At 44.9% G+C, this 12,252-nt stretch overlaps 1 protein-coding gene across 2 annotated transcripts in view; it reads left to right on the top strand.

Annotated features, from left to right (window-relative positions):
- Nucleotides 1-10,752, top strand: part of MYOZ1 (myozenin 1) — a 74,242-nt gene extending 63,490 nt beyond the window's left edge. For both annotated transcript variants that reach the window (XM_084841398.1, XM_084841399.1), the window contains 3 exons: nt 2,005-2,272; nt 7,071-7,236; nt 10,178-10,752. In XM_084841398.1, the coding sequence (XP_084697524.1) occupies nt 2,005-2,272; nt 7,071-7,236; nt 10,178-10,409 (666 nt within the window). In that variant the 3' untranslated portion in view covers nt 10,410-10,752. The remainder of the gene's footprint in view (nt 1-2,004; nt 2,273-7,070; nt 7,237-10,177) is intronic.
- Nucleotides 10,753-12,252: the final 1,500 nt, after the last annotated feature.

Genomic DNA, 12,252 nt, shown 5'->3' with positions numbered 1-12,252 from the left:
GCGAGAAGGGTCTTGGAATTGTCGATCACAAGCTGAATATGAGCCAACAATGTGATGTGGCTGCACAAAAAAGCAAATGCTACTTTGGGCTGCATTAATAAAAGCATAGCTTCAAAACCCTGGGAAGTACTAGTTCCCCTCTACTCAGCACTGGTTAGGCCTCATCTGGAGTACTGTGTCCAGTTCTGGGCGCCACACTTTAAGAAGGATGCGGACAAACTGGAGAGGGTTCAGAGGGCAACGAAGATGATCAGGGGACTGGAAACAAAGCCCTATGAAGAGAGACTGAAAGAACTGGGCATGTTTAGCCTTGAGAAGAGAAGACCGAGGGGAGATATGATAGCGCTTTTCAAGTACTTGAAAGGTTGTCCCAGAGAGGAAGGCCAGGATCTCTTCTCCATCATCCCAGAGTGCAGGACACAGAATAATGGGCTCAAGTTACAGGAAACCAGATTCTGGCTGAACATCAGGAAAAACTTCCTACCTGTTAGAGCAATACGACAATGGAACCAATGACCTAGGGAGGTGGTGGGCTCTCCCACACTGGAGGCCTTCAAGACGAGGCTGGACAGCCATCTGTCAGGGATGCTCTGACTTGGATTCCTGCATTGAGCAGGGGGTTCGACTCGATGGTCTTGTAGGCCCCTTCCAACCTTACTATTCTACGATTCTATGATATTATGCATGCAATGCATGTGCTGTTCCAGTGATACAACAGAAGATACCTGGGTGTTCTGATATCTTTTCAGGTTATTCAACCAGTGCCTTTGAAGGTGTTTTTGTACAAGGACTTTATTGCCGGATTACTTGATAAACCACCTCTAGGACTGGCTCTCATTCTATTTGCTTCATAGTTACCTAGACGCAATTTGGGGTTCTGGGCATTCCAGAGGAGTCATCATTAAATGAGTGATGTGAATGTTTTTGGAATACATATGAACCATTGTGCTAGACATAAATAATGAGTCAGTCTGCCCTTATCAAATGCAATGAATTACCTTAATTGAAGAGAGTAAGGGATATTCAATCACAATATAAAGAAGGAACAGAAGCAAATTAATTGCTGGGCTGTATTATTTTGTATAAAGTGGGGGAGGCCAGTTTAACAGCAAAACAGGCCCATGGGTGCAGGAAACTGAAGCACTCCTTCCTCAGCCTACATCCCCACCACAGAAAGCTGTCCTCACCCAAGTCCAATTATTTGTCCATCTAGCCCGACATTGTCTACTCTGACAACAGCTCTGCATGGTCTCAGGCAGGGAAGGATCTTCCCCATCACCTGCCACCTACAATGCTTTTCTGACTACTCATGTGTGCAAAGTAGGTGCTCTGTCCTTTCCCCTTCCACTCCCCTATCAGAGTTGGTTGCAGGGGGAAGATTTCTGGTGATGAACTGTGGTGAGGTAAGTCACAGGAAGGTGGGCTTCAGCCAGCTATACACTCCTTTTGTTCTTAAAGGTGAGCCTCGCCCCTTGCTTTATGTGTGTTTGGGGAAGACTTGATTTTAAACAAACAGGGTTCTGGCTGGTTCCCTGCCAACATCATACATAGTCTGAAACTTCAGTTTGCTCTTCACTGCCAGTTGCAACTCCAGCACTGCCTCATCTCCAGTTCTGCAACCAAGGCTACCTCATCTACTCATCTAGTTCTCAGGACCTACATAAACCTAACAAAGATGCTGAAATCCTTACCAGTGGTACCTCTCACTTTTGCTCCTTGCAGCCACCAAATAACCTCCAAATGCATTTTCACCAATGACATTCATACTCATCTCCTGAGGAAAAAAGGGTCCAAGAATCATAGGATCATAGAGTTGGAAGGGGGCATTTAGGCCAACTGAGTCCAGCCCCCTGCTCAGTGCAGGCATCCAGTTTAAAGTATCCCTGACAGATGACTGTCCAAGAATAATTATGGTAGGTGAAAAGAGATGTATGGAATCTGTACCTTGAAAATTATTTCATTTTTTTTCTCTGGCTCTCTTTTCCTCCCTCCTTCTCACCTCAGGATCATTTTCAGAGGTTCATCCCATCTGTTGGAGGACACTATGGAGTTGATTCTCACAGTTATTCACATAGTGGTGGGAGGATGGTGAGTGGTGTAACTGTAGGTCGATATGGATCAAGTAAACTGCAATATCCTCCCATCCCTCCTCCTAAGCCTGGGAGCAAAGGTGGAACAGGAACTGGTGGAATTGGAACTGGACACACCGAGCAGTCTGCTGGTACAGGGGAAAGAGTGGATGGTGGAGGAAGTGAGACCACGGATGGAAAAGGCAAGTATCTATGTGCATGCAGTATACCAGCAAAAGCCTCAGTAAGACATCAGCACCTGGACTGTCATCCTCAGAGATAGATAGATGTGTTCCAACTGAGCAAGAAGTAGTCTAAATCCTTGCCTTTGCAAGATCTTTCTTAAAATCTGGATACCTGTGACAGTTTTCAAACATTCAGTTGTTAATGCTGCCTGGTGTGGGCAAAGGATAGATATATAGATTTTTCACCACAATTTACTTGTTCTGGCAGCATCCAAATTACACTTTTTAAAACTTCATAAGATACTGTGATGTCTTTTGCTGGGCTCAGTATTAACCACTATGCATTCATACGAAGCACACCATTCTAAAATGTGAAAAACCCTTGTTCTGATTCAGTGACCCAAACTTTGCATAAAGCAGACACTTGAATGGGGGGGGGGGGGCTCTTCCAGCCCAAGGGCTGAATTCCATTTTGGAGAAGCTCTCAGAGGCCAACTTCCAGTGGTGGGTGGGGCTGAAAAAAGGGGGCAGGACCAAAACACCAAAAGCACCCAGTATACTTCAGCGTAAAGCTTTTACTGCCAATAATTTAGACTTAAGAGAGGCATTTCAACCTTTTAGAATGGGGAAGAAATTGCACAGAAGCTATGAAGCCACCAAATGATCAGTGTCCAAGGGAAGGACCATTTGGGTAACTCTGGGAGACCAAACTGAGACCCCAGGAGGGTCTGATTTGGCCCCCACGTCTGAGGCAATTTTGGAAAGCCCTGATCAAGGCTTTGTTTTGTGAACCTATGGGAAACAGGAGCTGACTAGAAGCCAAATTCTTTGAAATTGTGGCTTTCGGGGCATAAGGATTCAACCTGTGCCGGATGGAGTTACACTCCCCCTGAAGACTCAGGCTCACAGTTTGGGTGTACTCGGCCCTGAACCTGGATGTCCAGGTTTCAGCAGCAAGCAGGAGTGCATTTACCAGCTGAGGCTAGTGCCCAACTGCACCTGATTGTAGAGGTGTCCTACTGAATGCATTTACGGCTGCATTTAGGCTAATCGACCAGCTTTATGGCCGTAAATGGCGCCCACTACGCCATTTGTGTCCAGGGGACTGACTTACACAGAGATACGGCACGGCTGTGTCTGCCAGCCGTATCGACTTTCTCCAGCCCTGAGGAGCTGGCGGCTGGCTCCACAAGGCTTTGAAGAGGAGCCAGCCTGGATGGATTCCAGGGGGGAGGAATGGATTGCCTCCCACCCGTCGAGGATCCCGGGGGGAGGAATGGATCGCCTCCCCCACCACAGACCCCCGGCGGACTGGAGGTAAGGGATTTTGTACATCCCTACATATAAGCAGATTAGTTGGGTTAGATGTTATTTTTATTCTGTTATTGTTCTGTTTTTAATTGTGCATTTTAATTATTTTTTTAATCAAGTCTTATTTGCAATTGTAAGCCACCCTGAGTGCTATTTTTCTTGGTAGAAAGGCAGGGTACAAATCAAATCAAACAAAAAAATTAATAAATTCTGTTTTTTGTGTGTTTGTTGAAGGTTCTGGTGTCAAAAGGCGCCATTAAATAATTGTGGGGTGGCAAGACTTTTTGACCAGGCGCCAATCTAAACGGAAACGCTTTGTGAAGCGATTTGGACAAAATCTGCATTTTCACAGAATCGAATTTGCTCTTTCCACGGGACACGCAGTGCTGTATTCCTCTGCTTTTACAGTGTTTACAGGAACTGAAACCACATTAGTTGGGGTGGGCAAGTCCTGTCGCAAGTAGAAATTATCGTCAGCAATTGCATAGATGCAGGGCAGCCAATGAGCGGAGGCTTGCTCCCCCTCCATCGCGTGTTCAACAACATGCAGTGGAGGACTTGCTTGTGAGTAGATGTTCGTGACAAACCCCACATACATACACACACACACACATTCATGAGGCGGGCAGGCAAGCAGGCAGCTGCTGCCACCTGGGGACTGAGCAGAATGAGCGGGAGCGCAAGAGGCACTGAGCGCAGAGAGTGCGGCGCCGGCGAGGAGGGAGAGCGACTAGCACGTTGTCTTTGATGTGTATTAACTGCCCAATCAACAGGCCTTCCCCCCCCCCCCCCGCCAAACACAGGCTCAATGAAGTGCTTCTGAGTACATGTTCATGAAAATCATTCGCCCTGGCATCCACACTTTAGGGCAAGAAACGCTGGACTAGCTAGGGAGAGCAGCATGCAACACCTGACATGATCGATTTAGGGGTGGAGTAGAACTGAAAAGATGTAGATGGGGCCCAGGATCTCCCCTTGATCCTTGTTGCTTCTGTTTCCTTTCTCTCTGTCCTTATTAGCCAGAGACTGGGTTCAGACTGCACGATAGCCCACAGTGGGTTAAACAAGCCACCATAGCTTAACCCATTTAACCCATTGTTGGTTGTTGTGTCATCTGTCAGGAACTTTTTAAATCCACGATGGCTTATTTGGCCAAAATAAGCCACTCTGATAACCTATGGTCTGCAATAAGGGTTATCATGTCATCTGGTGCTCAGCATGGCTTACTCCAATCGCCTACAGATTCACCTGGCAAGAGCAGTAAAAAGAGTTGTGGCCACTCTGCTCCAGCCAGCTGAGCTCTTTTTCTGAGACCTGACAAGCAGCCAAGGGACAACGGCAGCCAAACAAACACAGCCTTCCCTGATACTGCACTTACAGTTACAGCTTTCCCTTACAGCTTTCTTTGAGTACAATGCATAGTTACACAATGACAGGCTTCCCTGATCACTCCTTTGAAACTGCACAACTTGGGAAATAGGGGAATAGGGAAAGAACTGCTCACTTTTCCATGAAGATGCAGTAATCCACAGTATCTGGAGGCTCCCCATGAGGGCACCCCAGCTGTGCAATTTTGCCCTATTCCAGCAACCTGTCAGGGAGTTATAGCTCCCACCCCCTTTTTCCTGTTATGCACATTTTTCCATGAAGAAGCAAACTTGCACAATTACCCACTACAGCATCTGAAGGCTCCCCATGAGGGCATCCAACCTGTGCAATTTGGGGGGGTTGGACTCGATGGCCTTGTAGGCCCCTTCCAACCCTACTATTCTATTCTACGACCCATTCCAGCAAACTGTCAGGGAATTATAGCTCCCACCACCTTTTCCCTTCTCTGGTCAGTTTTCCATAAGGAAGCAAAATGGCTCTGGAGGGGCAGGGGGAATTCACAATTGCACTTTTGTGCAATTTCACTTTAGTACTAAAACGCTATAGGAAACAGAAATGGCTCTGCCAGCAATGTCTGGGGTGTGTGTGTGAAATGCGCAACTTCATTTTATTGTTGTCCATTTTTGACAAAAAGGGCATCTATGGCAGCAGTGGCTATGGGGGGCAGGATGCGCAATTGAGGGTTTTATCCTGATCCTGCAAACCCCAAGTGTTTTTTTTTTTTACCACATCCTTTTGTTGTACCCGGAATTTTCCCTCCTCTAGGATAATTACACAGGGTTTTGATGGTGCATCAGGTACCTCCCAACTAGGAGAGGCTGCATGTGAAGTTTGGTCCCAATCCTGCAAACCTCCAAGGTGTTATGGCTGCCACCCCCTTTTTGATGCACTCAGGATTTTCCTTCCTCTGGGGTAAGCACGCAGGGTTTTGATGGTGCGTAGGGTGCCTCCTGACTGTATGTGAGGTTTGGTCCCAATCCTGCAAATATCCAGTGCTTTAGAGCTACTACCCTCTTGTTGGGGTGATGCTGGAATTGCTGAACTAAGCCCCTGTACTTCACCCCACACCTCTCCCCTCTCATTGGGATATTGTGGAATGTTAAAACAGGCTGCTGCCATGTTGTCAATGGGTGAAACAGCGCCAGTGCTCAGGTGGGAGGACTGCAGCGGGACAGGGGGCAGGGGGATGGCTCAGATTACGTACCATAGTTTAATAAGCTACTCACATTAGTGCATTAGCCTGCTCCTGTGGTGGGTCATCATGGACTATTAAAAAACAAACAAACCCTACTGTGAGTAGCTTATTAAGTCACCGCGGCTTAAAGTAACATCCAGACACAGCAATAGTCTCATTCTTTTTCATATCCTCCTTGTCTTCTATCATCCTGGTCTTTGCTGAAATATTTGCTAAAATATTCTGAATTATGAAAAAAAAACAATATAATGTGGCACACTGAATAAGGGCGCAATCCTGTGGAGATAGGCGTCCGCCTCTGAACTCGGAGGTGACCACCTATCCAATGCAGGGCAGGAGAAGCACAGAGGGGATCGTTTCCGTCTCGCTTCTCCTGCCCTGCATTTGTGGCTAGACAGACGATTTCGGCTGTCTAGCTGCGGGAAGGCAGAGTGGGAGAGGAGGCTGCCAGACGACACATAGGATGTGTCGTACCAGCATTTCTGCCTTCCCCACTGCAGAATGCCCCCTGGAATGCCCCGTTTTGGCCTCTCCACACTCCTCTTGCGAGTGTGGAGCACAGGGCCATTTTGCACTGCCTGGAAGGCAGTGCAGAAGAGGGGGAAGGTCAGTTTTCCAGGAAGCGACCTTGGAGCGTGGGCTCTGAGGTTGGTTCCCAGAAAACCACATATCCTATGGCCATCTAGCCGCTGACTAGCGGCCATAGGATTGCTCCCTCCATAATGTATGTATTATGTAATTTGATGCAGAATGGTATGACATGCAGTTTAGGGGACAGAATTAGCATTATGCTTGGAAGAAACCTCTACTGCCACCTTTGCCTTGATTCTTTATAGCATTCATCCTTGCAGCACCATAGGACTTGTTTTGATAGGTTTCTCTCATTTGACCAACGATTTCTTGTCTTCCTTTGTATTATAGGTGATAACAAAGGTGGGAGCGGGAAACACATCTCCATTTTTAAGACCTATATCTCTCCTTGGGAAAGAGCTCTGGGCCTTACCCCACAAGAGAAAAGTGAATTCAGAGTTGACCTCTTGTCTTATGGCACCAAAGCAGACCTCTGTCATTATAAAACTTTTAACAGGTAAGGGAAAATGCTTGACAGACCAGTGGAGGCTGAGTGTGCATGTGAAATAGGATAGTTGTGAGTTAAATTGCATACTGATTTGTCCTGGAACTTAAATTTACTGGCTTGGAAAAAGTAAATAAAACCCTCATGTTACTAGGAGAGGGGGATGACTTTCCCTTCTGGTGACTTCTTTACAAGGGTTTCCCCCCCCCCCCAAGAATTACTGATAGGCTGCTGCCAATCAGGATGAACCTGCTGATATACCCTAGTCTGTTCAGCCGCTTGGGGAATTCTAAGTCCTTCAGCCGAGCTCTAGGAAAAAATAGAAAGAAATATGTCTTGGATTTTCTTGCCGTAAAACTCAGAAACACAGCATTTCACAAAACCTTGTGAGAATCCTAAGAACACAAACAGATGCTTTGTAACCATGCAGTCCTTCCTGTGGGAAAGGTTTTTCAGTTAGATATTTAGTTTTAAAACAATGCAGTCTACTGTCCACATATAAAAAGAGTTTATTTGGGAAAAGGTAAAAACAGGAAGACCAAGAGAAAACAACAATCACAAAGATTTCCAAATAAAATCAATGAAGCCACTCTAACTTAGCAAGTTACATATTACCTGGTTAAGCAGAGTCTTGAGTTTCAGAGCATGTGGCAGAGAGGATGGTCTGAGAAAGAGTATCTTAGCCTCCATTAATGTCATTAGGAAGACAATGGAGCAAAGCAAACTCTTACTTTTATGTGAGCCTAAGTTCAGTAAAAGCCAGCCCCTTAGTGGAGACTGATTGTTGCTTTGTCCAGTAGTGTGATAATTTCCATTTCAGTTTTCTAGCCAGCAAATCAGAAAATTACTTAGTGGCTAGACCCACCTTTGTAACAACCCTACGCTTTATTATTAAAGAGCTGGCTAGTTCTAATTGGACAAACAATTGTGCGAAAGAGCTTAAGCTTTGGATATGTATTGGCGAACAAAAAATGTGATCTAGCTTATTCAGGCAACTTACCAGATGTTCAAGGGGGGCATTGTTGCGCTACATCAGCAGTAGGGGTTTGATGTAACACGCATATTAGGGAGGAGCCTCTTTTCCCTTAAATTGAAGGAATTGAGCTCTTTGGGTATTAGGAAAACTGTGGGTACAAGAGCCAATAAGTAAAAGTTGCACATTAATACTTTTACAGTCAGCTCATCATTGCTGCTGAATCCCGCTCTTCCCTGGTGGGCCTGAAGGGGGCCCTGATTTCAGGCACTGTGTGGCCTGCTGGGCTAGGACTGAACCTTGGCTCCTAAAGGCACATTCATACATTCTTGTACTCCCTGTAAAATGGCATTTTGGTTCCTTCCTAATCTTAGAAGGAATGTATATGGAAGATACGAGGAGCACACAAGAGGAAAGATAGAAAGTGATAGGGAGTCACTGTGGGACTGAGGAAATTTATGTGTGAGAGAGAGTGGCAGAGCAGAGGGAAGTGTATATTGGATGTATACGTAGAACAGCATGGAAAGATGTGTGTTGCTTCCACATTAGGGCCCTTTAGCACTATGAGGCACAGCTTTTCCTAAATCAGCTGAAAGCAGAATTACAATGGTGATTCCACATGGCACTTAATGTAGTACTATATTATCTGGCAGTGCCTGTCCCTATGGCCAAGATCCTTCTACAGTGTTTACTCAGAAGTAAGTCCCATTCAGCAAAGGTCCTCTGCAACTTTAATTAGAAGCTTTTTCCTCACAGCTTTAGCCTCTAGTTGCTTCTAGTTCAGCACAGTGCAGTATTAATAATGCCCATCATTAGTCAATTCCTGTTTCCCATGGTGGAGCTTTAATTCCTGGTTTTCTTTTTCAATAAGGTGTAATTAAGGAGTAATTCATCACTAAATCCATGCTGAGCTGACCTGGAAGCAATTAGAGATAGAAGCCATAATGAGGATGGTTCTAATTAAAGATGCGGTGGTCCTGAAAAGCCTCTGTAATGCTTTGCCAGTCCATGTGGTGCTGTGGCTAATGTGGAAGCAACCCTGCACGGGTTTTTATCATTGTATTTCTTTTTCTCATGGGGCAGAGAAATATTTCTTTCAGAGGCCTGGCATGTCACAATCATTTGAGGCCTCTTGTTTGCGGAAAGCAATCTAGCACAAGTAGACTGTAATGGTACCAAGTTGCGCACTGTTGTACAAATGCCCTTCTTACATCCATCCATTCATTATTTATTTATTCATTACATTTATACCCCACCTGCATACCCCACTGTGGAACTCAAGGTGGTCTCCCCTCCAAGCACTGACCAGACCTGCTTAGCTTATAATTAGGGCTTGGCAGCTGAGCCTCCTTCTAGGATGCAGTCAAGTAGGAGGCATGGTTAAGGTGGAACAGGAATGCTACCTGACAGAACCACTTCCCATTTTAAAATAAATAGTGTTCAAATTATTTAAGATTATGGGCATACACAAGCTATGAATTGTAGTTATGTATTACATATAACTGATTCTTATTTTCTGATTATAAATTTTCTATATAATTTAATACTTTGGGATGAAATTTGTGAACCTATTCTCAGCATGCTTATTATTGATTTTGTCTGTATTTATTTATATTAATTTATTTATGCCTCTCTATTTTGGGCTGGGAAGGGTTTGCACTTTTTTTCTCTGAAGCTATTCTTTCTGGGAGAGGTAAATGGAAGAGGGTGCTTAAGTCTTTATATTCCTGCAGTGTCTCCACTCCAAATCATACACACTCAGATGCTTTCCTCTGCTCAACTGCAGGTTCAAACGTGTATTTTCAACAGATATATGGAAAGTCAAACCAAGGATCTTCTTTATTAGTATAGTATAAGGATGGTTGGTTTTGTGAGAGGTACATGTATAGTTAGGGTTTTCCAACCCACTGAGCTGGCAGGACGATTGTCCCAGGTGCTATCATTTCCATAAACCTTGATAGCTGATTCTACTTTTCCTAGGACTGCAATGCCTTATGGAGGATATGAGAAGGCAGCCAAGCTGATGACCTTCCAAATGCCTGAATTTGATGCTGGCCCTTTGGTACCTGAACCTGTCATTGTGTATAATCAAGAAGTCACCAATAGACCCTCTTTCAACAGGACCCCAGTACCTTGGCTGGGGTCAGGAGAACCTACTGAATACAACATTGAGGTGAATGTACCAGTGGCAGGTGAAACAGAAGAATTATAGGAACCCCCTCCCTATCTATCGTATTTGCCCAATTGCAAGTCTATTACAAGGAGCTGAAAAATGCAGAGATACCTCATCTTTGCCCTTAAAACAGCCAAATTCCCACTAGGTTCTAATGTATCTTTGCTGTGGTAATTATCCATACCAGAGGTAGAAGAAGGAAAGCACTAATGTCTGTGTGGGGTGGGGGGAGAGGGAGAAATGGCTTATGTATTTGCCCTCCAAGACAAAAAAATAAATTAATACAGCCTTAGGATGTTTAAGGATACTAAATGCTGCCTGCCTGCTCTGTACCAAGTTTAACCCTGTTCTACCATTTGGCAAAAACAAATAAAGCATCTAGAAAGAAAAAAGAGCAGTCTCTCTAGTCCTTGTGAAAATACAACAATTTTATTTATTTATTGAAAACATATATTCTGCCTTCCTGAATAGAGGTGAGGGCAGAATAATTTGGCGAAGTTGTGAAATTGCTTAGGCTACAATGGGAAAATTTCTAGCAAGACAAAATTCCTAACAAGACAGACAGAACGGTCATTCAACTGTTGCCATGATCCAAGACTGGCAAAGGTATCAGTGGCTTTGGCACATAAAGACTGGCACCTGCAACCAGCTGGTTACGCACAGAAACCCAATAGGTTAACTTTTAAAGTTGCAAAGGTCTTACAAAACTATGTTGCTCACCTGCTTAACAGTGCAAGAAGAAAATTACATGGAGCCTAGAAGTATTTCTTGCAAAACCTTCCTGTTTGGACTGGTCACAATCTCAAAGCTCTTCCACATAAAGTCTGCCTAAACTGGATTGTAGGCTTGACTTGATACTCTCCTGTTCAGTGATAACTGTGCAGCCACAAGTGTTGGAGCCTCACTAAGTGAAAATGGTATGGCAGCCACTCTGAGATGGGAGACGAAGGTTCCCCGGGGGTGGATGGCCCCCTCTGCAAATTAATTGCCTTTCTCGTGGATTTAAATGTCAGCTAGTTGCTGGAGTGAAACACACTGAAGATTAACTGGCATTTGTCCAACCACTACCACCACACACAATGCCTCACTGTCCTATTTGCTACCTCAAGAGAAAAACACACTCTGTTCTCATGTTTTCCTTAAATCTAGAAGTCCACCTTCATCCCTATTTCCTATATTTTGGCCATTTCTCACTCCACCTTGTGTTCTTACTTAAACACTCCAGAAGTCACTCAGGCTGCAATCCTATATACATGTGCCTTGGAGTAAGCCCCATTTAACTTAATAGGACTTACCTTTGAGCAGACATGCACAGGACTGCGCTGTTAGTCATGTAAATTACAGACGTTTATATGAGAGCTTCTACGATGGAAAACATTCAAGCATTTACCAGCTGACAATGTTTATGGATAGCAAGAGGTGCTTTTATAGGTAAGCAATATACCTGTTCATATAACTCAAGGGTGACAGGATGTTAGCTTAGCTCTATTATCTATTGGCTACTGTGAAAGCGGTATGCTTGGTAAGTCTGCAGATGCACCAGTGCCCTCCCTGTCAAAGTGTAAAAGCACAGTATTAGAGAAGAATGGGATCCGAAGAAGGCACACGGCCTGCTTTGCCCTAGGGCTGGAAATAATATCTAGTATTATTAGGGCACAATCCTATCCAGATAGGCGGCTGCCTCCAAAATTGGAGGCAACCGCCTATCCAAAGCAGGGCAGGAGAAGCACAGAGGGGATCGTTCCTGCTGCGCTTCTCCTGCCCTGCATTTTTGGCTAGGCAGCTGATTGTGGTTGTCTAGCTGCAGGAACATGGAGCAGGGAAGGAGGCTGCTGTACGACACATAGGATGTGTCGTACAGGCATTTCCGCCCTCCCCGCCC

This window comes from Heloderma suspectum, chromosome 3, assembly GCF_057233095.1.
Source record: "Heloderma suspectum isolate Gila_16-S chromosome 3, 16-S_ref, whole genome shotgun sequence".
Taxonomy (NCBI): Eukaryota; Metazoa; Chordata; class Lepidosauria; order Squamata; family Helodermatidae; genus Heloderma; species Heloderma suspectum.
This window is presented reverse-complemented; position numbering and strand designations above follow the sequence as displayed.